Consider the following 26,858-nt stretch of genomic DNA (forward strand, 5'->3'; position numbering starts at 1 on the left):
TGAATCAAGTAATATAAGGTATAATTAGAATAATTTTTTTATTTATTTTTAATCTCTTAAATTTAAAATTATTGTTTTTAATTTTTGTAATTTTCAAAATTTTGTTTTAGTCCCTTATGTTATCACTAACATATATAAAAGTAACGAGACAATTATTTATTAGTTGGGTCTAATATGATATTTTTCACTAATAAAAATATTGGTAGATAGATAAATTTTGTGCGATAGTGTTTGACAAATTTTCAAACAAAATTTAAATATAAAGATTAAAATGATTATTTTTTTTTAAATTACATGAACTAAAACAATCAATCTTAAATTTGAAATACTAAAAATAAATTTACTTTAAATTTGAAAGACTAAAAATATATTTAAATCCATAATAGAAAAAGATATAAATGTTTAAAAAGTTTAAGAAATCAAAGAGAGATATTTCCTTTATATACCGTACTACTGGAGTTGAATCACATTGTACATCTATATATATTTAGAAATATTTAAAAATTATAGATGTTTGTTGAACCATTGTATTTAATCTTTAAACCATGTCATGAATTTGAATCGTAAATTTGTAAGAATAATTAATTTTTAAATATTATTTTTTATTATTTAAAATTTTTAAAAATAAAATAATCTAAAAATTATATACACAAAAATAATAATTTTTTTATATATAGTTAAAGAATAAATATAGATTATATATATTTTTAAATAATTTAATAATATATAATAGAAAATAAATTAAAATAAACTTTAATTATCAGTTTCACATATCACTAATAATCGTATAATAAAAATTAGTATATATTAATGACACGTTTTACAAAAATCTTATTAATTATGTTATAAAGTAAAAAAGAAATCATATATATTAACTATGATGAATATCGTGAAAGTAAATTCTAACTAACATATGGTGCAAGATGATAATGGGTTTGTTTTCAAGGTGAGAACATGAGTATTTCGGGTTAAAAGTACATTAAAAATAATAATAACAACAAGATTAATAATAAATAGTCTTTAATTTTAAAATAACTATAATAAAATTAATATATAGAAAAAAAAGACTAATATTGTCATTTGACTGCAAATGTAATCATTCATGGTAACAATAAATTATAAAAAGAAAGATTCTTTAAAATAAATCAATAATATCAAAATATTCTATCTAAATAAAAGGAAAAATATAATTATGTCCAATCAAATACCGTAAAAATAGAAATATTTGCTTTAAAAGAATTTCATTATCTTCATAATAGATATTATAAAAGATAATAAAATACTTTATAAAAAAATATAGAAGAGATAAATAAAATTTAGATATTAGTATTTTTATAACTAAAATCCTAAGTGTAAACAATTATCTTAATTATATTAATAGTAAAATACAACAATATATATTAAACAATTTAAAAATTATGAAAAATTCGTGGGGGCAAAGACCCCACTTACCAAGTAAATCCGTCCTTATTATCATGGAAAAAAATCAGTATTATAAAATTAATTAATTTATTATATATATATCCTTTATATATTATTATAAATTTTGAAAATTGACCCTTACAATACAATTAGCAATATTATTAGGTCATAACTTTCTAAATATACACCCTGAAAGCTAGTTTCTAGAAAGAAAGAAAGAAAAAAGTTTTTTTTTTAATTCATTTATTTATGAAAAACAAAATGAAAAGAGAAAAAAAAAGTTACAAATAAATTAGCTTTATGAGTCTTGGATGAGATAGTAAATGTAGTATTGAGAATAAGTTAGCTTATGTGTATGAATTGTGTTTCTTACTGAAAGATAAAATTAAGGTTTATATTCATGTTCGAATAAGTAAATATTAATGGTTTATGATTCATTTTAATAATAAAATTAAATATAAAAAATGCCATGTTCAATTAGGGAAAAGAAAATATTAGGTGTGCATATTGTTGGTAGAGTTTAGTTAATTTAAGTTTGCATAAGCATGAGATTAAGGAGATAATTTAGCGGTAAGAGAGAGAAAGAGAGAAGACCCTGACACGTAGGTAGGGAGTTAGCCGAAGCAAGTCCTTTATCCACGAAGCGGAAGGTTCGGAAGACACAGCTGGAGACAGGCTGTCACCAACAAAGTCCCACTCACCAATTCCCCCTCTCCTCTTTCTCTCTCTCTCTCCCCCCATTCTCTTCCCTTCCCTACATTCTCTCTCTCTCTCTCTCTCTCTCCAATCCCAATTAGGGTTTGCTGATCCCCTTCTTCCCCTCCCTCATCCTCACTGGATCAATATTCCTCCCGCTGTAAGCTCTCTCCTCATCCCTCTCTTTATGCCTATCGCCGTTTTATTCCTTTTTCATTGCTTGTACCGTCTTTGTTCTTCGCCTCTTTACCACGTTCAATGTTTATTTATATATGCCGCAATTTGTCTTATATTTTTTCTTTATCGCATTTGCTTGCTTGAAACCATGTATGCGGATTTCAATTTCGATGATATGTTATGTTAACCCTACCTATATTTGCTTCGAGGAAAACAAAGAGAAACTGGACTTCAAATTTTGTTCCATCTTTGGATGCCTCACAAAGTGGCAACGATTAGCTTTACTGGTTAATGTGCCTTGTCAATAGCTGCTTCCTGAACACCAACTCTCTTCATTTTTACTAGCTACTCTCCATTTATTGTTGTGTCTCTCAATTTTATTTTTACATGTTTCTATTTGTTAGGAAAGACTCTTTAATGTTGCACAACGGCATGTGTTTCATGTGACCTTGTTTGGTTTTAAGAAAAGAAGGGAACAATTTCTTTGTTGTAATTGCAATGCGGTCTTTTTACTGCTATGAACTTAATGCTTCTGTTGCTGAGGTTAAATCCCCGGTTGGAAGCGAACTTTGTGTTTTATGCTTTCTGTGTAAGTCTATAATTTGAAGGCTTGTGATGGGATAATGGATATTAGGGCCGCACCCCCTCTTCTGAATTTCTGTTGTCTGCTTTCTGTGTAGGCCTATAATTTAAAGGTTTGTGATGAAATAGCGGATAATGGCTGTAGAAAACATGGAACATGAAATTTACTCCGCTAGCTGTCTGACATCACCTTTGTGAATTAATTCAACTGACTTATAGTGTGTTTGGATATAGGAAGCGTTATAATATTGTAGCAACCTGACACTATTTAATGTATTAACGCATCTTTTGTAATTACCAATTTAGGAATGTAGTGCGAAGTCTCGCCTAAGCGTTATTGTTTGTTTTTATAAGTTATTTTTCCTTTCAATATGCTTTTTCTCACTGCCTGTGTATTGGTACCCTTGCATTTATTAACATATGTTAAGCTTTTTATGATTCAAAAAATTATCCGAGTTTGGTTAGAATATCTGAACTATGATAATTTTAGACTTGAGACTGAGCAAAATTGTTTCAGTTTTCCATTGAAGTATTAAACTTCCATTGTTATTTATTATTTATTTCCTTGATTTTAGGTGCTTGAATTGGATAATCAACCTTAAAGCTATATGTTCAGAGGTTGATGTATTACCCATAATCTTGTTGCTATTATGAGCATTTGGAGGGATGCTACTTGATTGATCTGGGATGTTGTGGAGCAAGCTACCCTGAGTGGTTATGCATATCTGCGTTGAGTTCAATCATCATGTTCTTTTATTAATATTGGGAACTCATCATGTTCTTTTATTAATATTGGGAACTCAGTGATTTATTCTTCGGTTCTGGAAAGAGGGCACAACCACCAGAGGTTTTCCTGTATCCATGCTGTCGGAGAGCATGCGTGGAATCTGTACATCGGGTAATGCCCCTGTCGAGATTTGCTGCCGAGGTATTCGGTGTGGTGACGATTTGTTTAGTAGCCATCTTGATTTTTCTTGGGTTGATGTGCATTGCTTACTCATTTTACTTCCGCTCTCGGATTCGTAGTCAACATTTGCATCAGCTCAAATATTTTAGTGGTCCTTGGATTGTCAGAATCACATTCATCCTATTTTCAATCTGGTGGGGCATTGGTGAAATTATTCGATTAACCTTGTTAAGGAGTACCTTTCACTTAAAATGGCAGGACACTGTCTGCAAGTGTTATATTGTATCAAATATGGGGTTTGCAGAGCCGTGCCTCTTCCTCACACTTGTATTTCTCCTTCGTGCGCCTTTACAGGAATTGGAGACTGGAATTATGAGCAAAAAGTGGAATGTGAAAACTTCGGGATGTATTCTTCTTTACTGCCTTCCGATGTTTGTTCTTCAGCTTTTTGTTATTTTGGTTGGACCTCAGTTAGACAAGAATAAGGGTTCTGGAAAAAAGTTGCCTCATTATTTTTCAAGTGCAGCGGTTGCCTCTTCAATCGCTGGGGAGAACGATACCACCCTCTGTACTTACCCTTTACTCAGCACTATTCTCCTAGGCCTTTTTGCTATCATCCTGACTTCCTACCTTTTTTGGCTTGGTAGTCGGATTTTGAAATTAGTTATTAACAAGGGTTTGCAAAAGAGGGTTTACACATTGCTATTCGCAGTTTCATGTTTCCTTCCATTAAGGGTTGTTTTTCTTGGTTTATCTGTTTTATCTGGACCTGAGCATTTTATGTTTGAAGCCTTTGTTTTCTTGGCTTTTCTTGCACTAGTATGTTGTGCTGGGTTGTGCATGGGCACACTTGTGTACCGTCCAGTTGCAGATTGTCTGGCGCTGGGAAATCTACAAGACTTGGAAGCGAGGAGGTTCCAGGAAGATCATAATGATATTGTGTCTCTCATTGCTAACCAGAGTCATCTGGAAGATAATGTTGAAGAAAATGCTCGGTCTAGTCCTGGTAGATATTCTGATGCATCGACAAAGCGTGGATCAATTTCATTTCGGACATTGGAAAAGGGTGTTACATCAACCGGAACATTTGTAGAACTAAGCCTCTTCTCCCCCAGCCGCAGTGCAACTCCTCCAGGATCGCCTCCTCTTCTAGGTTGGCCTATGCGATCCCCAGCACAAGTCATTGGACCATAGAGGCAGGCTGGAAACTAAATATGTTGGGTGAAATATCAATTTTGTGGAAAAGGGAAAACTGATTGTAAAGGATTTAGCTTCAATAAGGCGTCTTTTTTTCTTATGTTTGCTAATTCTAGGTATAATGTTTTTCCCTGGAATTTATTGTGAGTACCTTTTTACTTTTCTGTACCATCTCGACAACGTTTTACCTGTTTCTAATTTTGTACTTGAAATGTTGGAATACTCTTACGTGAAGTCATTGGGTTACGACTTAATGTTTGATTTGAGATTTTACCATCTCTGACAACATTTTACTCTTCTAATTTTAGTTGGTGGTTTGGTTTACGACTTGATGTTCCATCTTAGATTGAGTAAACATCTTTCATGTAATCAGACGAGTTAGTTGCGGCGGTATTACTTGGTCTGATTACTCGTGCACGAGTATTAAATCTCAGAATTATCACCTCCACGACCAGTTTCGTTTGACAATTATCTGGTAGCTAGCTACCTCTCACTGGGTGCTTCGAAGAAACGGAGGAAATCTCGTCAAATCAAACCCGAGTGCCTCTTGCATCGATTTCTTTCTCTTTGCATGAGTGAATGACAGTACAAAACTTTTATATATCAAAACTAGGCTTAAAACTTCAATCATAGTTAATATACGTAAGAGTGGAAAAATAGAAAAGTAGGGACGAGTAGGGCAGCATCTTGCCACCTTGGTTACTGACACTAATGAACCATATTTCGTATGCTGTGATCGAGTGAAGCTTTCCTTCATTATGCTTTGGAAAGGACACTTATTTAATTAAAAATCTAACACGGTGCACACGCATCCATCTTAGCCTTCATACAGAAAAGGCACGTAAACTCAACAGTGCTGGATATCGCACTTCAAAATTTGAATTAATTGATAACTTTGTGGTGATTTGTTGGATATCGCACTTCAAAATTTGAACTGCAAAATTAGAACTAATAGATAGCATTGTGGTGATTTGTTGGATGTAAACACCGTAAACAAACTTTGGAACAATGCAGATGTTTATTTAGTCATAACAGTTTAAAGTACACGTTCCTATATATGTTCTGAACTCGCGAACTCTGGTAATCTAGAAACCAGTCTAACCAAAAACATTAATAGCATTTCCCGCAACCTAATTACACTCAGTTGCAGAATACAAGACAAGGAACAGGGAGAAGGGGTAGACAATATCCGGGGAGGCAAGTCATCTTTTATCAGCAAAATACAAGGCAAAAATGTAGATATATGTGGGGAAATTGTCGCCATGGTAAAACTGTTCTCAGAAAAGGAAGTTCAGTCATCAACTTCAGCTTTAATCTCTCTCAGCAAGTCCTCCTTGTAATCCTCAAATGTTCCTGGGAAAGTTTTGCAAGTACCATCCTCGACAACCCAGATTTGACTCCTTTCTTCATCTTCACATACGCGTGATATCAACCTTGAATCATGACTAACAAGAACAACTCCACCAGTGAATTCATCCAGTGCATCAGCCAAAGCATCGATACTTTGCATGTCCAGATGATTCGTGGGTTCATCTAACAACAAAATGTGTGGTTTTGACATGGAGATTGATGTGAAGACCACCCGAGCTTTCTGCCCTCCTGATAGTTTGGCAATAGGAGTAAGATGGTTATGACTTGGTAGTCCAAACTTACCAAGTTTTGCACGGACAGCCTCCTGCTTGCTAAGTCCCTCCTGATCTGGATGGAGCCGGAGAAGATACTGCACAGGTGTTTCATCCATTGTTAGAAGGTCCACAAAGTGTTGGGAATATCTTCCTATCCTCAACTTCTGACTCCTTCGAACTTCACCCTCAGAAGGAACCAAATCACCAGCGAGAAGGTTCAGCAACGTAGATTTTCCAGCTCCATTAGGCCCAACAATGGCAACACGAGTCCCCATATCAATGCCAACATCAACATTTGAGAGCCTGAAATCCTCCCGGTTTGGGTAGCTAAAGCTGACTTCAATAAGCTGCAGAAGTGGAGGGGTGAGTTCAGTAGGTTCAGGAAAGTGGAACTCCACACTGTAATCCCTCCACTTCTGAGGTACCTCTGGTCGGGCCTCATCCTCATCCACCTTGCTCTTGCCCTTGCCTTTAGATGCTTCCTTAGCTGCTGCAAACTTAGCTCGATCCTTAACCTTTTCTTGTTGAGCACGGTTTCCACTCCTTTTAGCTGCTTTCAATTGCTTGTCATAAATCTCATACTTCTTATTCATCTCTTTACGACGTTGTTCATACCCACTTTCAAAATCATCAAAATTTCCCCGATAGAAATGAAGTTTCAAATCATGGAGATGAATAATCTCAGAACACACTGTATTGAGAAAATCCCTATCATGAGAGACAACCACCAAAGTTTTTTTCCAACGGCACAAATACTCTTCCAACCAGAGAACAGCCCTCAGGTCAAGATGATTTGTGGGCTCATCAAGCAATAAAAGAGTTGGTTGCACAAAAAGTGCTCGAGCTAAAGAAATTCTCATCCTCCAGCCACCACTAAAGGATTTTGTAGGACGGCCTTGCATATCCTTTGTAAAACCCAAACCAGCTAAAATCTTTGATGCTTGAGCTTCAGCAGCATCAGATCCCATCAGCTGTAGTTTTTCATATAGCTCTGCTAGCTTCTCTCCTGCATCATCTTCCTCGTCATTATCTTTGTCTACACTTTCTTCAACAGAAGCTGCATTCTGCAGAGAAGCAACTTCTTGTCGAATTTTCACAAGTTCAACATTAGCTGAAACAACAGCTTCAAGTGCTGTTTTATCATCACCAACCACTTCCTGCTCAACCAGAAGGACATCAATATTCTTAGGTACTGGTATCTTCCTCCAAGCAAGAAGCTTCAACAGTGTGGACTTGCCCATTCCATTGGGCCCAACCAAACCATATCTCTTCCCATGAGATATCCTCACTGATGCATTCTTCATAAGTTCTTTACCACGAGCAGACACAGAGAAATTTTCAATTGTTATATCTTTGACATTAGCATCAGCGTCATCATCTCCATCAAGCACTGAAGCCCGGCTTCCAATCACAACAGTGAAAGCATCATGATCATCCCTAAGAGCTTCCTTCTTTGCTTGCTCAGCAGCATGGGCAGCTAAAAGATCCTTCTTTTCACGCTTCTTCAACTCTTTGTCAGCAATAGACACTTCAAGCGGCTTCAAATCAGGTCTTTGCTGCTGACTGGACCGTTTGGACACATTATTTTGCTGTTCTTCCTCTTCCAAGAGATCATCATCTTCATCGTCAGAAGGAGGAAGATCGATGCCATCAGTGTATGTCGAAGCTTTTGGAGCAGATTTTGGCTTTGGCTTACTAGAGGCAGAGACTTTTTTAGGTTTATCAGGCTTTTCATCCATACTGGCCAGCATGGCAGAGACAGAGAATTTTTCCTTCTTAGGAGCATCTTTGCTACTTGACTTACCCTTTGCAGATGTTCCTGTATCCTCTGTCTTTTTCCGTCCCATTGTAGAAAACTGGCACAAGCAGAAACCCTATTAATTTATGTCAAACAATCTTGCACCATTATTGCTATGTCCTTCTCTAATAAAACTGACAACTGAGCTAACCAATAATAAAAGTTCAAATGATCTTAACATGGGCATTGCACATAAAATTTAAAATGATAAGTGACTATAAATACTACCTTTTGAACAGAGATTAGAAGCTATTCAATTCAAAGTTTTCAATAAATTTCCCTGACAAATAACTACCTTTGGCTTACATGTTAACGAGATTAATCTTGAATCATATTAACAAATTAAAATTTACTTTATTAGATGTGAGTGCTGTCTATATCTACACATTATCTCGAACCAGATATCAACATTTAAAGGAACAAAGAAGTCATAAAATCATTCTATCGAACAGGAGCAAATCAACGAGAGCCCAGATAGAGGTGTGATGTGATGGGAGAGATAAGATCTAAGAAAAAGGACCGATCAAGAGATGGAAGCTAAATTAAGCGCAGTCGAAAGATTGAATTTTACAATTCATGTAGAAAGGCTTCATAAGTAAATCGTATTGTTAAAGATAACAGTGAAGGCAAGTAATAAAGATGAGGAAATAACCAAAAGAAGCATGAAAATAAGACGGACATAGAAATCTCTATCTATCTTGATTGGTTCAATTTGTGAATCAGAAAATAAATATATTATTGTTAGAGACGATCAATCAAGAAGCGATTAAAGTGTTAAATTAGAAAAAAGAAATGGAAATATTAAATCGTGATACGGACGATTCCCTGCTCTCTCTGTTCTACGAATTCAATTAGAATTCCTAGTTCATACTTTTACTGATAACAAATCGAGAAAAGTGGAAACCTGAATTGGCAGCGGCGATGAAGTTGCGCACAGTTGAGTTAGGGTTTCAGACAAGCCCACACCGATACAATATCGTTTATACGCCTTTCTACCTTTTTTTTAATTTTAATTTTAATTTTAATTTTAATTATATATATATATATATTAAAAATATATTTTAATAACCATTTTTTGTTCATCACTTTTAGAAGTTAATTAACAAAGAGAATAAAAAACAATTGTGAGAACCTTACTTTCAAATTATGTTGTACTTTAATTTATACAAAGAGTAAATGATGTTTTTATATATTTTTAATTTTAAATTTTACTAGTTAAACATTAAAAAATCCGTACAGTACAAAGTAAATTTCAATTTATTAAAAGCCCGTTCATTTTAGCAATAACACCTCCTTATGTACTAATTTCAAGCGTGTAATCCACTAGTTGGAGTTGATTCACGCTTAAACAAGGTCAGGAATTCGAATTCTGCCTTGTATATACAGCCACGTTTATATATTTCAGGAACAAAAAAAAAACACCTCTTTATATACTACAATAAAGAACTAACAACAAATAGTTAAATTTAAAATTTTTAATAAGAGATCAAATTTATAAATTTTCAAAAATTTAAAAATTATTTAATATTTCATTTTATTAATTTAAATTAATATTATGATTATCTATCAACATATATATTATTTATATCTATCTATTATTTATTTATTTATGTATTTATTAGAGATATATTTTGATAATTACTTTTTTAATCTCTATTTTTTAGTAAATTAATATGTTCCTTAAATGTAAAAAAAAAAATCTTCTCAAATTTTCTCTAAATATCTATTTACAACTTCTAATCTTTGTTGAGACTTTTGGAATTAAAAATATATATTTATATGATAATTGACTAACATTTGTTATTTTTATTGGTCGTTACAAAATAAATATATATTAGAGACACTTACTTGTTATAAAAAGAATATTTTTGGTAACCATTCTTTTAGTTTTCATTTTTATATTTGACATTATTACTCTTAGATTTAACAAATTTCTTCTTTTAAATTTTTTTTAATTTTTTTTTATATTTTTGTATTGGACACCGTCACCTTTAAATTTAACAAAATTTTTCTTTCAAAATAATATAGAAACTAGGTTTTGGTCCAAATAAATTTAAAAAATAAATATAAGTATTTTTTAAATTTTATTTTATCTATTTTCTTTTTTAATTTGTTTGGACCAAAAAAGTCTAGATCATTAGTTGGGACACCGCCCCTGAAAAAACAATATCTCTTATTACCTACAGATTTAAACAAAATTACTCTTTAATTTAAATTAATATATTAGTTTATTTACATTAGTGATATTATATAGTTATAAATTAAAAAAAAAATTGAAACGCTTGGTGTAAATGAAAATAAATATTTTTATTTCTATGTGTTTTTTTTTTTACGTAACAATAATTTATTTTTTTATTATATTAAATTTTAAATAAGTAATAATAATGAATTTAGTCATAATTAATTTTTTTTACCTATTATAAAAAAAATATTTTGATTTCCTTTTTTATATTTTAAACTATTATCTTTAAATTTAATAAATTTATTTTTTTAGAAATAAATTTTTATTTTTATATTAGACACAATCACCTTTAAATTTAACAAAAAAATTCTTTCAAAATAATATAGAAAATAGGTAAAACATTAGTTGGGTATCCTAAACAAAACAAAATCTCTTATTAGCTACGGATTTAAACAAAATTGCTCCTTAATTATAATTAATATATTAGTTTATTTACATTATTGATATTATATAGTTATAAATTACAACAAAAAAATGAAACGCTTGGTGTAAATGAAAATAAATATTTTATTATTTGTATGTATTTTCTATTATATTTAATTTATTTTCTGTTATATTAAATTTTAGTCATAATTAATTTTTTATTGTATGTTAAACTTTTGTCGGTAAAATAATATTTGGGTCTTAGAAAGTATGTAATTGATATTTCAGACTATAAAATGTAAAGAAATTTAAATAAGTCCATAAAAATTCTATTTATTTTTATTTCGGTCTCTAAACTTAATTCATTTATTTTTATTTTAGTCCTTGAAGATATGTTAATTATTATCTTTTAAGTTACATTTTTTAATTGTTTTATACAAAAGTGAGTAACGTTTTTTACTTACAATTTTTTTGAATTTCTATATTTTTAGACATTGAAATATCAACAACGTACACTTTCAGAAAATCATATATTACGTTTTACCTAATTTTTCCCCACCTGGGCACCCCACCCCCTCCAGAATTTTTTTCTAGTTTCGTCCCTAACCCCAAACATATTTAATCATTTAAAAATAACAGGGATACATTGAAATCAAATAAAATAATCTCATAATTCAATTAACCTTTTAAAATATTACAAAAAATACTATATATATATATATATATATATATATATATATATATATATATATATATATATATATATATATAAAGCATATCTAATAAAGACATATCTTGTTATGAGATGTAAAATAATAATTAAATAAAATTATAGATAAAAAAAATAATTCACATTTAATTATAGACACTCACTTATAAGATTATTATTATTTTTATTTTTATAATTATCAACATCACTACCATCCATTGTAATCACTGTTATTATGTCTACCACCATTATATATAGCAAGTCAGAGGTGATAGTAATAATAATAATAATAATAATGAGAATAAAATAAAGATAAAAGGATGAAAAAGATTAATATTAGTTAAGTTCATTTCTTTCACCTTATTTTATTAAGACTTAAATTAAGAATTTCTCCCTTAAATGGATGATAATTTATATTGTTTAAAATTCAAATTCAGTGTCCGGTTAAGAAATTGTCTTCTTTTTTTTTTTGCCTAGATACAAATAAAATTATTTGATTTTTAATTATTTTTTTATCATAAAAAAGCAGCATTAATTTTCAATTTTTTTCTCAAATAAAGTTGTCTAAATATATATGCTTAATTCCAAGGTTTGAATCTTAATTTTGGGTATGTAATAGATTATATTGAGAGAAAAATACTTATTTTATGAATATTTATCACACTTCATACCAATATTATAATTATATATCTTAGTGAAATTAAGGCACTTTATGTTTTTATGTTTTATTTAATAAAAGCGTTTAAAAAATTATTAATACTTGTTAGATGAATTGATATTGTACTTAACTCTCAAACCTCAATATTTTTAATTCGTGTCTTGTCTTTGTAAGAGTAAAATCATTAAAAAAAATGTGTATATCAAAAAAATGTTTACACCAAAGTCAAGTTATCACTTTTGTATATATTATAGATTATATATTATATATGTTTTAAGGATAAATTTGTCAAAAAAATGTTTACATCAAATCAAACTATCGCCTTTATATATGTTATAGAATTATCAAACTTCATACCAATATTATAATTATATATATTAGTGAAATTGAAATATTTTATGTCTCTATATTTTATTTAATAAGAATGTTTAAAAATTAGTAATGTTTATTAGATAAATTGATATTGTGTTTGATTCTCAAACTTCAAAGTTTTAAATAAGTGTCTTGTCTTTGTATGAATAAAATCGTGAAAAATGTATATATCGAATCAGACTATCACCTTTATATATATTTTAAAGGTAAAATTGTCAAAAAAAGTGTTTATACCAAGTCAAGTTATCACTTTTGTATATATTATAGATTATATTTTATAAATGTTTTAAGAATAAATTCATAAAAAAAATGCTTATATCAAATTAAACTATCGTCTTTATATATGTTATAATAGGTATAAAGCTAAAATAAATTTATAATCCATGATTTTTTTTTATTCGTGAGGCACAAGATAATATTTTTTTAGTAAGTTTCTATATCGCCATATCCACTTGCAGCATTACAAACTGGTTGTTTCTTATGCAATAGGAGTCCTTTACAATCAACCCTTAGAAGGTCTTCTACTTGACACTATTGGCATGGTCATCTCATTTCTAGTTTCAAGGATGACTGCTAGAACAATAATTGTAATCGTTGCTGATCACATTAAAATAGGTTAGAACTAAAATAAATTTATAATTTGACAGTGTCAAGTAGAAGACCTTCTAAGGGGTGATTGTAAAGGGCTCCTATTGTATAAGGAACAATCAATCTATGATGCTGCAAGTGAATATGGCGATATAGAAACTTGCTAAAATAATTTTTTAGTCTATGGTTTTTTATTTATATTATTTTGCCTTTTATTTATTTTTCTCCTTTAAGTATGAAATAATTTTCAAATTTTATAAAAATTTGTAGATTTGATTTATACATTAAGAACTTTAAATACAACAACTGAATCGTTAAAAATTTGATACAGAACATAATTTATTTAATAAAATAAATTTAAGTAAATTTATTCTTAGAATAAAAACTCTTACAATAAAAACATTATATTCGAATAAAAAATCTAAAATGTTATATATCAACTTATTAATTTGATTGAGATAATATTTTTTATATATCAAAGTATACCATTTTATAAGCAAAATAATGTTTACAATTTATTGATAATAATTAAATATCTTTTTATTTGAAAAGGAGAAATATCCTATAATATACTAGACAATAAAATAATATTATAAAAATTTCATATAATGTATTTTATAAGATTAAATTTATAATTAATACTTAAACAATAAAAAATTGTACGTTAAGTAACATTTTAACATGTTGATATATATATATATATATATATATATATATATATATATTATAACTAGCATTTATATTAGATAAATATTTTTATTATATATTATTTTATAATTAAATTTGTAAAAAATAAATAATTTAAATATATAAATTTTATTTTTAATTTATAATGAATAATTTATATATTTATGAGACTACGAAACACTCTTAGTCATATCAAACATCTTTTGAGAAGTTATTTCAATACATGAAAAAAATGTTGATAGAAAAGGTTGATGACCAAAAAAGAAAAGTTCTTTATCTTTTCATGTGTTGATATAAAGAAATGGAATTGAATGTATCCAAGAATTCATATTTAAGAATTTCACTTAATATTTATAAAAAAACTATTTTGACGGTAAATTAAAGAAAGAGATAAAAAGATAAGATTAATTTCCACAATTTACTTTCATAAAATCAAATTTAGTTTTTTACTGTAACGACCCGACAGGTTCTACACACACCACTGAACACCGGAAATATTAGGCAGAAAGAACAAGTATATAAATATAGGTTCTAGAATATAAATATATACAAAGTCCTACTCCGACTAGGGTTAGAGTGCCAAAACAACAATACCAAACAAGATACAACGCCAACCGCTACACCTAGTAGCCACTAATACAAAACACCAATCAAACATAGCCAGCTCCGCCTACCAACTGCCTACTCACCACGAACCAAGCACTTATTCCTGTTCTGCTCCCGTACATAGTACGATCATAGCAGTCCAACCACAAGGAAATAGAAAAGGGTAAGCTAGTATAGAAAGAAACAACGTATAACAAAATTCAAGTAATTAGAACAACTTCAACCGCCAATACAACAACATTCTACTATCCATCAATTTATACAACCAACCAGCAATTGGATATAAATGCGTCGTCACGCATATCACCTCGGAGATCTCCTACAACAACTCAGCCGCTTTGGCCTACAACAACTCAGCCATTAAGGCCTACAACAACTCAACCATTTAGGCCTACAACAACTCAGCCATTTAGGCCTACAACAATCCATATCAACATTCAATACAACCCAACTTTTGCTACTCAACAAATCAACTTGCAACACAACACAGCGGTACAACTCAACATCAACTTTCAACACAACTCAACTTTACAACTCAACATGTCAACTTGTAGTACAACACAAATATACAACACAACATCAATCAACCAACATCATCCATTAGTCATCACAATATATTCATCTATTTCAACTCAACTAAGTATAAAACAACATCAACCAACATATAAAGATTTCTCATCTGCGCGCCCGGCGCACTCATAGTTACGCCAAGCGCGGTACAACCAGAGAGTACCAGGGGGCCAGCACGCCCAGCGCAAGCATGCTCGCGCTCAGCGGGACTCAGCCAGAGAGCACAAGGCTCTCCCGCGCTTGGCGCAACATCCATTGCGCCCAGCGCAGGCCAGGCAGAGACTTCAAGGAGTCTCCCACGCCCGGCGTACCTAACCCAGCGCTCAGCGCGGGGTAGGCAGAGACCACCCCTTGGTCTCGTGCCGAGCGCAATTCGAAATTGCGCCTAGCGCCCACGAGGCTGAGACTCCCAAGGAGTCTCACGCCCAGCGCGACAAGGGCCGCGCTTAGCGCAGCCTCTGGAGCCCAACAACAAGTTACAATGGGTATCGCGCTTAGCGCAGTCCAAGTCGCGCCCAGCGAGGGCCAACCAGAGACCCACATTCTCAAGCGCGCCCAGCGCACTCATCAAGGCGCTTAGCGAGCTTGACTAAATGAGGTCCCCTGGCGGTCACGCGCTTAGCGCGATGAACAGCGCTCAGCGCGAAGCTCATCTGCAACCCTACCCAGTTCGAAAATTTCCCCAAACACCTGTAAAAGTCACTTTCAAGTACATGCAGTCCAGCCAAAGTATCACATTTCCATCCAAGAGTTCGAAAATGACATTTTTTCATACATGCATCCACAAAATTATAGGAAATCAAGAATTTCCCCAAACTCCCCAAAGTCCCCAAAAACTCCAATGCCACACCCAACAACCAGAAATTTGAAAATCAAAACCAACTACTTGAGTTCTCATACTCACTTCAACCAAAACACCACCAGAAAACTAACTTCCCTTACCTCGGGTGAAGAATCCGAGCTTCCGGGAAGAGAAACGGAACGAAGAGGAAGAGAGTTGGAGAAGAAGATGAAGGAAGAGGCTCCGCACAGCACGGTTCAACAAGAATTTCAACCTTCAATCAGCACCTTCAACCACCAAAACCACAAGTTCAAAAGAGAGAAAGGAGAAGCGAGAGTAGTGAAGTATGAAAGTGGAAGTTTAGAGAGAAGGTGAGTTGGAGAAAAGTCCGTACGGGGGCTCTCACATTTACCAAAGAACAAAGAGAAAATTCTCACAAAGAAAAATAACAATTTGATTATTTTATTAAGTATGTCTTGGATACTTGCAAGAGATTTTTATTTATAAACTTAAATAAGCAATCTATCATATACGAGTAGTAACTTTACACTACAAACTTTACCGTGATATAAATTTCTACTAACATTTATATTTTACTAGAAATGATTTTCCTCTAATTCACTAATTATCATTATGGTTTAGAGAGTCAAAAATACTAAAAAGTAAAAAATAACTTAAACAATATAAAAAAACATCTAAATTTATTTAATTAAAATAAAATACAAAAATTATATTAAATTAAGAAAATGAGCTTAAGTAATTTTTTATAGTCCAAAAACTAATTAAATTTTAATTTATTCATATTTATTCTTGATCATACAAATTTGGACTTGTCATGTTATTTTTAAATTAGATTCAAATTTTCATTCACTCGTAAAAAAGTGATATATTTTGGTGTAACCTTTATTTCACAAACTTTCACTCCAATAGACAATGGTACAATTTTTATTTATTTAATTAAATAGTTTGGTCTATTAAAAAAATAAATTCAATTTGTTTTATCCTTAATAATGTTTCAAGTTTGAGGTTTAAAATTGTTATCATCATTATAATTTTGACATATAAAAAAATCACTACGTTGGAGGCACCTCCAAAGGGTGGGATAACTGGCCCCAAGATTTAACGCGGCTGCATACACAAGGCAAGATTCGAACCTCTGACCTTCCTTAAAGGTAGATCAACCCCTACCGCTGAACCACACGCTTGGGATTGCTGTATTGCTTATTTGGTTATTACCAACCTTAACATTCCTTTTATTTATTTATTTATTTTATTTATAAAAAAAAGAGATCTAGGATAATATTTGGGCAAACATTGTCAATTTTATACATGAAGTTACGAATATCCTAATATTTTTTCTGCACGTATAATTTTTTTTTTCTTTCTCTGAATTAGACGGTAAATAATAATGTAAGACCTAAATTAAGGCAACAATTTACGTAAGAGGTAAGACAAGCTGATCGTTATGTAAGGAAAGAAGGGAGAAAGATGAAGTAAATTATTTTCTTAATTTGAAAAATTGCTAAATATGAACATCTGGATTTGATTCGGTCAAAGCATTTGGATTGGGCTACGATACACTTGCTACATTTGTATCAATGAATTTCTCCCTTTGTAAGAGACAATGTGTATGCGAGTTGAAGAAAGCCAAGGCGACGCTTATGTGTATATTATTATCTCTGAACACCGATAGACAGTTGCAAAAATTAAGGATAACCAACCGTTAACTGCCAACGACCGAAAACGGTGGCTTTTATAAGTTGGAGTTTGTTGTGTTCATTTGTTGATTGTTGTTTCGTGTCACCTTTTCTTCTTCATTCAACTTAAACCAAATCCCCACTGCATCAAAAGGGGAGGGAGGGATTTTGCTCCTTAGTAGTTAGGGCGGTTTTCCGATTCCTCGGAAACCGCTCTACTACTTTTACGAAATTCATCAACCACTTTGGATGGGTTATTTTTCATAGTTCATCTGATGGAATTCTTTGGATGATTTGTTTTTCATAGTTCATATTTAGCTTCCATAATTTGAAAGAAAAGGTGTTCCTGGATCAAGCTGTTTTCACTTCAATGCCCTTGCCGTATTTGGTGGTGGCAAGAAGGTATGGGTGCAAATTCAATATGCCAATGGAAGTGGCCTAAACGAAGTGAATGGATGAAGGGCAAAGTGGTGGGATGTGGATCTTTTGGCACTGTACATTTGGCCATAAACAAATCCACTGGTGGACTTTTTGTTGTGAAATCACCACATTCGGGTGCTGGACGCGAGGCCCTGGCTAAAGAGGTTAAAATCCTCGAGACTTTAAATTCATCGCCATATATTGTTAAATGTTTGGGGACAGAGGAGGACCAAGGCAAGATCAATATTTTTATGGAGTATATGGCAGGGGGTAATTTATCAGATGTGGCACACGAGTTTGGTGGGTCGTTGGAAGAGGAGGTGGTTCGGGTCTATACAAGAGAAATTCTTCTTGGGTTAAAGCATCTTCACCAAAATGGAGTTGTGCACTGTGACCTTAAGTGCAAGAACGTGCTTTTGGGGTCATCTGGTAACATCAAGTTGGCGGATTTTGGATGTGCAACGAGGGTAAAGGACTTGGCAGATTGTTGGCACTCTATTGGTGGGACACCTCTGTGGATGGCTCCTGAAGTATTGAGGAATGAGTCAGTGGATTTTGCTGCAGATATATGGTCCTTGGGATGTACAATTATTGAGATGGCTACTGGCACGCCTCCTTGGGCTCATCAGATTTCAAATCCATTCACTGCTGTTATCAGCATTGCCCACGGCCATGAGATACCTCAGTTTCCACCTCATTTCTCTGAGGAAGGTTTGGATTTCTTGAGCAAGTGCTTGGAGAGAGAACCCAGTAAGAGGTGTACGGCTGAGGAGTTACTTGTCCATCCATTTGTTTCCACAAGACTTTCTCACCAAAAATGTGTTTCCTCACCAGCAAGTGTCTTGGATGTTCAAAACTTCAATGATACTTATTATGATTTAGATGGATTAGAAAGTTCAGAGGGGAATGATTTCTCAACCACAAAATCATTTGCATGTCACGATGATGGCCCAAAAGGAATAACAATGTGTAAACAGGAAGACAGTGCACTGAGGTCATCAGGGAATTGGATTACTGTTAGATCAGGCTGAAAAATAGAAGGGTTAATGTACATACTGAATTCAATTGTACAGCTTTGAACTCAAGCATATGTAGGAGACGAATAGGTTGTCAAAAGTTTCAAGGGCTTTTCCATAGCATTTTCACATAACTATGTATCCATCCAAAGGATTAGTAATACTAGCCACACATTTGTTATTAAAGGGATAGTATCTGTCTGTCTCATGTGACATAAATACCGCAAGATTCCTACATGTTGCATTGCATTTTTAATTATTTATTCATCATTAAACCAAAGATTGTTTGGGATTGATGTATATGCCTATTTTTAGTTTTCTAAAGATACCATTTCTACTTAAAAAAACCAAAGCGTTGTGTAACTATATCTGGACTATTATCAATATCTTGTATATTTTGAAATATGTGAAGAAATAATAGAAATTTCTCGATTTTTAGATTTAATTAGATAAAAAAATATAGCATCTCATGAATTTCAAATTCCTATCCTTACTACTTTAATATTTTGTTTGAATGGAGGACTTATTAGATAAAAAAAATATAACATTTTATTAATTTTAAATTCGTACCCCAACTTATTACTTTAATATTTTGTTTGGATTACAAAAAAATTTGAAATCTAAATATTTATAAAATTCCTTCAAAATAGTAAAATTTTAAATTCTTCAAAAAAAAATTAAAATAAATTTTTTTTTTCTTACCTCCATATTTTTTTATTTTTTATTTTAGGTTCGTACCTGGAGTATCCACCGCCGACAGCAGTGACTAATCTCCTCGCTACGTTGGAGGCACCTCAAAGGGTGGGATAGCTGGCCCCAAGATTTAACGCGGCTGCATACACAAGGCAGGATTCGAACCCCTGACCTTGCTTAAGCGTGGATCAACCCCTATCGCTGAACCACACGCTTGGGGTTCCATATTTTTTTATTTAAAGTTGACATAAAAAATATTAATAATTATTTTTAATTATTGAATATTCAAAATTATTTTTAAATTATTAAATATTAATCAAATATTATTTTTTTAAAAAATATTAAATATTTAAAAATTGACTAACATTTAATTTTATAAATTTAAAATTTAAAATTTCAACATAAATTTATTTGTTTAAAACTAATTTTATCTATGTTAAAAATTAAATTACCCTATTAAAATTCAGAATTTAAACTTTTAAAAGTTTAAATTGATTTATCCAAACTAAAAATTTAAATAATAAAAATTAAAATAATTCAAATTTCTTAAATTTATAAAATTCTCCATTCAAATACAACCATTACAATAAATGAATTATAACCTTCTGGACAAATATTTTGTTTTTTTCAATCTCAAGGCTTTTCTTACCTGGAATTAGGACATTATACACAACCCCTCTTCTTACCTTGAATTACGATATCATCAGCCTCTTCTTAAAACTTTTGCATCATAAGAAAGTGTAATCAAACTTGGCCGCATTTTAATGGGATCTCTTGCAATCTTTGAAATCTCTATTACAAACAACACCGTTTCCTCTAAATTTTTTTTAAAAATATGGAAGATATATTGCAAATACAAAAATGCGTATGAACAAATTTACTATACAATTTTGTACAGAATAGAATTCTTGTCATTCACTTGGCATTTACTAATCTACAGAACTTCTGCGGCTTCTATCTCCTTCAAATAGTTTCAATCGAGCATGAGAAATCCAATAAGTCTGCTTTCTCATATACATTTTGGTGTAACTCTCATTTATTGAACTCCACAGACTGCCAACTCAACCATATCCTTTTATATCCTGGAGTCAAAGATTCCTACTAATGGAAGAAATATCTCGTCCAGCTTGTAACGATATTGGTTGCTCTCTTATGCGAGACAGAAGGATCGAAACTTGTTCTGTTGCAATATCTAACCGTTCCTTAGATTTAGCAGATTCTGTCATAAGAGATGAAACCATATTTTGTAATAACTTGACTCTTTCAGCATGATCATTTGGTGCACTTTGAAGAAGCTTAGAAGAGGGCATGCTGATTCGACGCCATCGAACAGGAAGATATCTATCTGGGATCTGAAAGCAATTTCCCGTTGAAAGAACTCTAAGAGAATGCCGACACAAAATACCAGTGAACTCAAACTGGTGGCAGCTACAACTTATAATTCCTTCTTGAGGGGCCCAATAAACTTTACGACCTCCCTCAGCTTTTGTGTGGTGCCTCACAAGAAAACCATCTTCAATTGAAAAAGAGGCATAATGTGCAGCCAACACAAGTTGTTCTTGAAGCTTTGAAAAGGCAAAAGGGGTAAGGATTGTGGCAGCGTGTGATTCCATGGGGGCCCCTGTTTTGAGGCAAACATTTTGGAGATTTTGCTGCATGGTTTGTTGTTCTCCAGTTTGATCTTTAAAATCCACAGCAACAGCTACCTGATAATGCAACTCCAAGTTAACAGAAATATAGAGATCTCTCACTTAACTAAAACATAGGATATAACAAAATCAGAAAACTCGGTGAAACCTATTTATTAATGATATCCAAACAAATAGAGACAGAAATATATAATACCTGTTCAACAAAGTGTGCAAGGCGGGTCTGTGCACTCAGAAATCGTTGAATGAAAGCATTAATTGACTTCGACTGACCAGTTGTAGTCATTCCAGCAAGAAAATGGCTTCTCAAAAATGGCAATGCCCAAAGGGAGCGTGAGCTATATAAATTAACCATGTGCCGATTGGAATGCAGCCCAAAAGAACAAACCATTTCCCTCCAGCCTAATTCAAAATCCTCAACTGACTCAAGATTATACAGTCTATAAAATTCAGCCTTCCACTCATTGTACCGTTCCCCTAGAACAGCATTGAACCAAGATGGAAACTTTGCTACTATCATCCATATGCAGAAACCATGTTTTGTTGCTGGCATTTCCGTGGATAGTGCTTCTTTGAGACATATATTTTGATCGGTTAATATAGTCTGTGGAGCCTTCCCATTCATGAACCCTAAGAAAGCCTTCCAAGAAGGTGATTTAAAAAAAGAAGAAAAACAGAAGGATCAGCAATGTAAATTAAAGAGCTGTAGGACGTCTCAAAAATTAATATAGACTCAACAAGTGAAAATAAAAAGAAAGAAATGCTCAACTACAATTTTGTCCATTTTAGAATAATGAAAAAAGAAATACAACAGGAAACTAGTATAAGGTGCTTACACACATTTACCAAATTCTTTGGAGTGGCAGTGATTTAAATGGTATCCATTCATTACCATATGCACACTAGTATATCCTAGAAACTGCCCTATTCTTTATAACAATTCAATCTTCAATATAATATTTGTTGTCCTTCCATTTATATTTTCATTAAGCCAAACCAGTGTGTTTCAATAAAAAAAAATCTAAGATGCCACAACACAATTGGAATAAAAAACTAAACAATATTAGTATCGATAACTTCATCACACTACCTTTAGTGCCCAGGAAAATGACCTCACAGTTTCATCCCGTAGAAGAGTGCAGCCAAAAAAGCAAGGCATTCCATAATTATTTATTCCGACCCATATCCCTAGTGGCATGTCAAATGCAGTTAGGCGGTGTGTTGTATCAAACACCACAGCATCACCAAATATATCATATAATTGGATTGATGAAGCATAAGACCAGGCAATATTCTCCAAACGGTTGTTTGTATCAAGTGTGTACTCAAATTTAAAATTAGGATCTTTCTCCTTAATATTTCTGCACATTCTTAATAAATCCAAGCTTTCTTCTTCTGGATCTAATTTCCTAAATGACTGGAGTAAATTCCTTACATCTTTTTCAGTAAAAGGCAAATATCCAGGTTCCACACACTTCTCAAGCTCCATAAGCCTCATCATTTGATGAACAGAGATCCCTGTTTTGGCAAACATGAGTATTCGGTTTTTGTCAGCATCAGAGATAGTTCTGTATGCAGGAAGGAATCGAACTTGGTTTGGTTCTAAAAGTTCATGATTATGGTGGTTAGCAAAACCAGTCACACGCCATTCTGGAGCTCCAAATTCTGTGGTTTTGCTAATCCGCATGTAAGCCTGACACCCACAGCGAGAAGATTTTCTATTTCTTTGAGGTTTACTTTCAGTTGATGTTTTGACAGGAGTGTTTCCAGCACGGTGACAAACAAAGTAGCGTCTAGTAAGTCCTTTTCCAACACCATCTTTTCCCTCTGTCCGGTGACGTCTAATTGAGAAGCCACTTCTTTTGGCAAATTCACTATAGAATTCATAAGCAGCATCATGAGTGGCAAACCTTTGACCAATATATGGAATAGCATCATTTGTTGTTTCCAAGGAGAGCCTGGTTTCATCAGGAGACTCCTCTGCACTGCTTGCATCATCCAAAGAAAGTGAGCGTTGGTCAGAGGGATCATCATAAACTACCAACATAGATCCAGCCTCTTCAGACATTCTATCTTTTTGCAGTGACCAGATTAAGATATCCTATGGCCTATGCACAATAATTTGGGAAGGGGAGCTGGGGGCCAAAGTGAAAAATAATCAGCTTCCACAATCAGATAGATAAAGAATTAAAGATATAGTCAATATCAGAAGTTAGAGAGTGGGAAAAATAATAAAGAACAGATTAATTTTTTAATAGCATCGAATAGAAAATCATCAATTAATCTAAAAATTAAAATCATATCAGTACAATAATTATGTCATTAAACCGATGCAAAGAGTTTTTCCTTTTCCTATGCTTGGTAAAGAGAGGACAGATGTGGGGATAAAAAGCAACTAAAGCTGTCAAATGGACCAGCTCTGGCCCATGCAGGCTAGGACCAAAAGGTCCACAGAATAATTAAAAAAAAAAAAAAACTAGGGTTAGCCCATGTGCCAGCTCACTAAGCAAACACACACATATATATACAGTTATACATCAAAACATAAAAGAGTTGGGGGGGGGATCAAGACTTAAACATTTTCTTAATAACATAAATCAAACTGCTAAAATTTAACATAAACAAAATTCTCATAAAAATTGCTTGATTACTCTATTTGATCCGTTTGAATACTATCTAACCCCGAGGTACTACATAATAAATTTTCTATTTTCACAGAATGATGCTGCAGAATGTGTCTCTGACTATATTAGCATAATAAATTCATTACCAAAAGTCAAATTTGATAGCTGTGCAATAAACATATCAATCACCTTGGCAGTTAAAACAGACTATTTTCTTCTTGCACCATGGAAAGGGAAGGATTGGGTCTAGGAAAACAATTTTTTATAGAAGTTATTTAACATTTTATTCCACCTCATGTTAACCAGAAATGCACTGACTTATAAATAGGAAAAGAAAAACCACACACAATAGAATCAAATATGCAGACTGCAGAGATGCATGAAATGAACATGACAGAAACATTATTTCATCCACTATATCAATAACCCTACGTATAATATGAGTTTACTAGTTTCACACAAAAGAAAGCCACGAAGAGAACAAAACCATATTTTCCTTGATTTAAAAAAAAATGTATAATATTAATTTGTTTTCACTCATCTGTATGATATCAAATGCAAACTGGATAATAATACCAATAATTTGACACGTGGCAGTATCTATTTCTATGGCTTTCAGAGGAATTAAAAATGTTTCTTTCAGGTTTACAACAAATACGAATATTATAGCCAATAAGTCAATAGAAAATTAGCAATATATATCATTTTGATTGGATTTGGGTAGTATCTTTATAGGTATCACCGTGTAGATTTTCATTATTTCTAATTGCAAGTTTGTGACCATTTACAGATAAACCAAATGTCCATTATTCCTAATCAAATTAATGTATTGTCATCACCTAGAATAATGTCATATATGGTGTAGAATATATTATATGTCATAAAAAATCATATTAACAAACATAGGTGATCCTTGAATGCAAAAATATGACCAATTTGACAATTAACAATATAAAAACTTGACCAACCAAATGCTGAGTGAACTTATTTTTACGATTAAGGCTAAAAAGAAGTACGTAGATTAAAACCAATTAAGTGGAACAATGAACGATTAAACAAATAGAAATTCTTAATGACCTCCAATGATTGAGTCATTCACCAATCACCATTTCACCTAGCACCTCTTCCCTGCAACTCCCATGCTTCTCATTCGAACACAAGATTCCACTTATCAAGTCCCCAATATTCCCATTTTCAAATTAAATAAATCTTCCTTGCTGTTCACATTTAATCTAATGACCAGTCTCACCCACACAACCAGCCAATTCCTTTATCGTCTCCTCCCATTATAGAGTCACAGAACCAAAATATCTATTCTCTTTGATATTTATATTCAGGCCAATAGAAACAATGTGAACTAAAATTTGGACCAATAGAAACAATATGAACTAAATGGGTCTTCAAAAAAGGACATAAATTAATATTCAGGCTACCGATATCTTCTGCAATCCAATTTAGTGGCTAATATCCTCAACTGAGTACAAATTAACAAAGGGGAAATCATTCAACTCTATTCTCTTAGACACAATGCTTTTGAACTAAAATGCTTGAAATTCTAACAAGTTTCATGAAGTGGTAAACACTCAACAAGAGATAGTTTAGAAAGAGTCAACATCAGAAAATCAGCATCAAAATGATGGAAAATTGTAAAACAGAACAAATACTAAGCAACATTACAATTCTAGGTTAAGCTTCATGTCACTTTTTTCCTTCTAAATATAAAAGTCACCCACAATTTATGAAAATACAGCTGCGTGGTGAAGATTTTGACGTAAGAAAAGATAATTTTGATGTGTCAACAAACATTAAAAATAAAACTGGCAATGATTCGGTCTTGAATCCTGGAATAAAGTTGTGAGGAAACGAAGAAGAGAATGAGGTTAGGTTAAAGAGAAACGTACAAGGAATCCTGTGAATGGCGAGACACTAAAGCGTTGAAACGAGAATTGAGTTGTTGAATTGTTCAGATGAGTAGATCGAAGGCGAGAGCGAGAGCGAAGGGACTCGATAACCAATACCACCAAGCTCTGGACAGGTTCGTTTACGCACTACAAAGCTAGGGTACACTACACAACACAATTTTCAATTTTCCTTTTATTTACCTCAAATTATTTCTCTTTTTAATTTTTAGACTAAATTACATTTTTTTTCCTTTTATTTTCACCAATTCAAAATTTTAATCACTCTATTTAAAAGTGGAGATATTTAATTTTTTAATTTTAAAAATATAAAACTTTACTCTTTCGTCAAAATAATATTCATTAATTATTAAATTTTAATTATTTACTTATATATATATATGACATTTAATAAAATAACATTTAAAAATAAAATACTAAAAAATTATGTAATAAAATTTATTAATAATATAAATACTCTATTAATTAGTCATTAAAATGGATATAAATAAAAAAAATTATATGCTAATTTTTATTTTTTTCATAACATATTACATTAAAATGATAATCGAACAATATTAAAATTTAATCATCAACAAAAATTAATTTGAGAATAAAATTAAAATTTTATATTTCAAAAAAGATAAATAAATAAAAATATTTATTTAAAATAAAATATTAAAATTACATATTAATAAAAAATTGAGAAATCAAAAGCGCAAATCACTAAGTGCAAATGCCTAATTTTTTAAACACGCGTTTATAAATTATATATCAAAATTTGTTTCAAAATATTTTGGTTATCCAAATTATTAAGCTACTTTTTTTTTTTTTTTTTATAACGGGAAATACAATGCTACTTCCTTTCTTGACTCTTTCAC

At 32.0% G+C, this 26,858-nt stretch overlaps 4 protein-coding genes across 4 annotated transcripts; 2 read left to right on the forward strand and 2 right to left on the reverse strand.

Annotated features, from left to right (window-relative positions):
- Positions 1-2,121: 2,121 nt before the first annotated feature.
- LOC109804129 (uncharacterized) lies at positions 2,122-5,257 on the forward strand. The gene is made up of 2 exons (XM_020365909.3): positions 2,122-2,278; positions 3,453-5,257. The coding sequence occupies exon 2, from the start codon at positions 3,779-3,781 to the stop codon at positions 4,976-4,978; it is 1,200 nt and encodes a 399-aa protein (XP_020221498.1). The 5' UTR covers positions 2,122-2,278; positions 3,453-3,778; the 3' UTR covers positions 4,979-5,257.
- Positions 5,258-5,980: 723 nt separating this feature from the next.
- Positions 5,981-9,460, reverse strand: ABCF4 (general control non-repressible 4). Its single transcript, XM_020365142.3, has 2 exons — positions 9,309-9,460; positions 5,981-8,462 (listed from the first exon to the last, which is right to left on the reverse strand). The coding sequence occupies exon 2, from the start codon at positions 8,451-8,453 to the stop codon at positions 6,273-6,275; it is 2,181 nt and encodes a 726-aa protein (XP_020220731.1). The 5' UTR covers positions 8,454-8,462; positions 9,309-9,460; the 3' UTR covers positions 5,981-6,272.
- An 8,288-nt stretch (positions 9,461-17,748) lies between these two features.
- Positions 17,749-19,407, forward strand: LOC109804430 (mitogen-activated protein kinase kinase kinase NPK1). Its single transcript, XM_020366255.3, has one exon. It carries the CDS (start codon positions 18,082-18,084, stop codon positions 19,126-19,128), a length of 1,047 nt encoding a protein of 348 aa, XP_020221844.1. The 5' UTR covers positions 17,749-18,081; the 3' UTR covers positions 19,129-19,407.
- A 1,140-nt stretch (positions 19,408-20,547) lies between these two features.
- Positions 20,548-26,154, reverse strand: FRS11 (FAR1-related sequence 11). The gene is made up of 4 exons (XM_020365601.3): positions 25,981-26,154; positions 22,546-23,590; positions 21,652-22,095; positions 20,548-21,512 (listed from the first exon to the last, which is right to left on the reverse strand). Exons 2-4 carry the CDS (start codon positions 23,521-23,523, stop codon positions 20,895-20,897), a joined length of 2,040 nt encoding a protein of 679 aa, XP_020221190.1. The 5' UTR covers positions 23,524-23,590; positions 25,981-26,154; the 3' UTR covers positions 20,548-20,894.
- Positions 26,155-26,858: the final 704 nt, after the last annotated feature.

This window comes from Cajanus cajan, chromosome 1, assembly GCF_000230855.2.
Source record: "Cajanus cajan strain Asha chromosome 1, NIPB_CcT2T_4, whole genome shotgun sequence".
Lineage (NCBI taxonomy): Eukaryota > Viridiplantae > Streptophyta > Magnoliopsida > Fabales > Fabaceae > Cajanus > Cajanus cajan.

Bases quoted from the DNA above. Each gene is read 5' to 3' on its own strand.
- LOC109804129 (XM_020365909.3), top strand. From the start codon at position 3,779: ATGCCCCTGTCGAGATTTGCTGCCGAGGTATTCGGTGTGGTGACGATT.
- ABCF4 (XM_020365142.3), bottom strand. From the start codon at position 8,453: ATGGGACGGAAAAAGACAGAGGATACAGGAACATCTGCAAAGGGTAAG.
- LOC109804430 (XM_020366255.3), top strand. From the start codon at position 18,082: ATGGGTGCAAATTCAATATGCCAATGGAAGTGGCCTAAACGAAGTGAA.
- FRS11 (XM_020365601.3), bottom strand. From the start codon at position 23,523: ATGTCTGAAGAGGCTGGATCTATGTTGGTAGTTTATGATGATCCCTCT. The intron at 22,096-22,545 runs GTAGTGTGATGA...CCTTCTTGGAAG, and splicing joins CATTTTCCTGGGCACTAAAG to GCTTTCTTAGGGTTCATGAA. The intron at 21,513-21,651 runs GTATTATATATT...TTGCATTATCAG, and splicing joins TTGCACACTTTGTTGAACAG to GTAGCTGTTGCTGTGGATTT.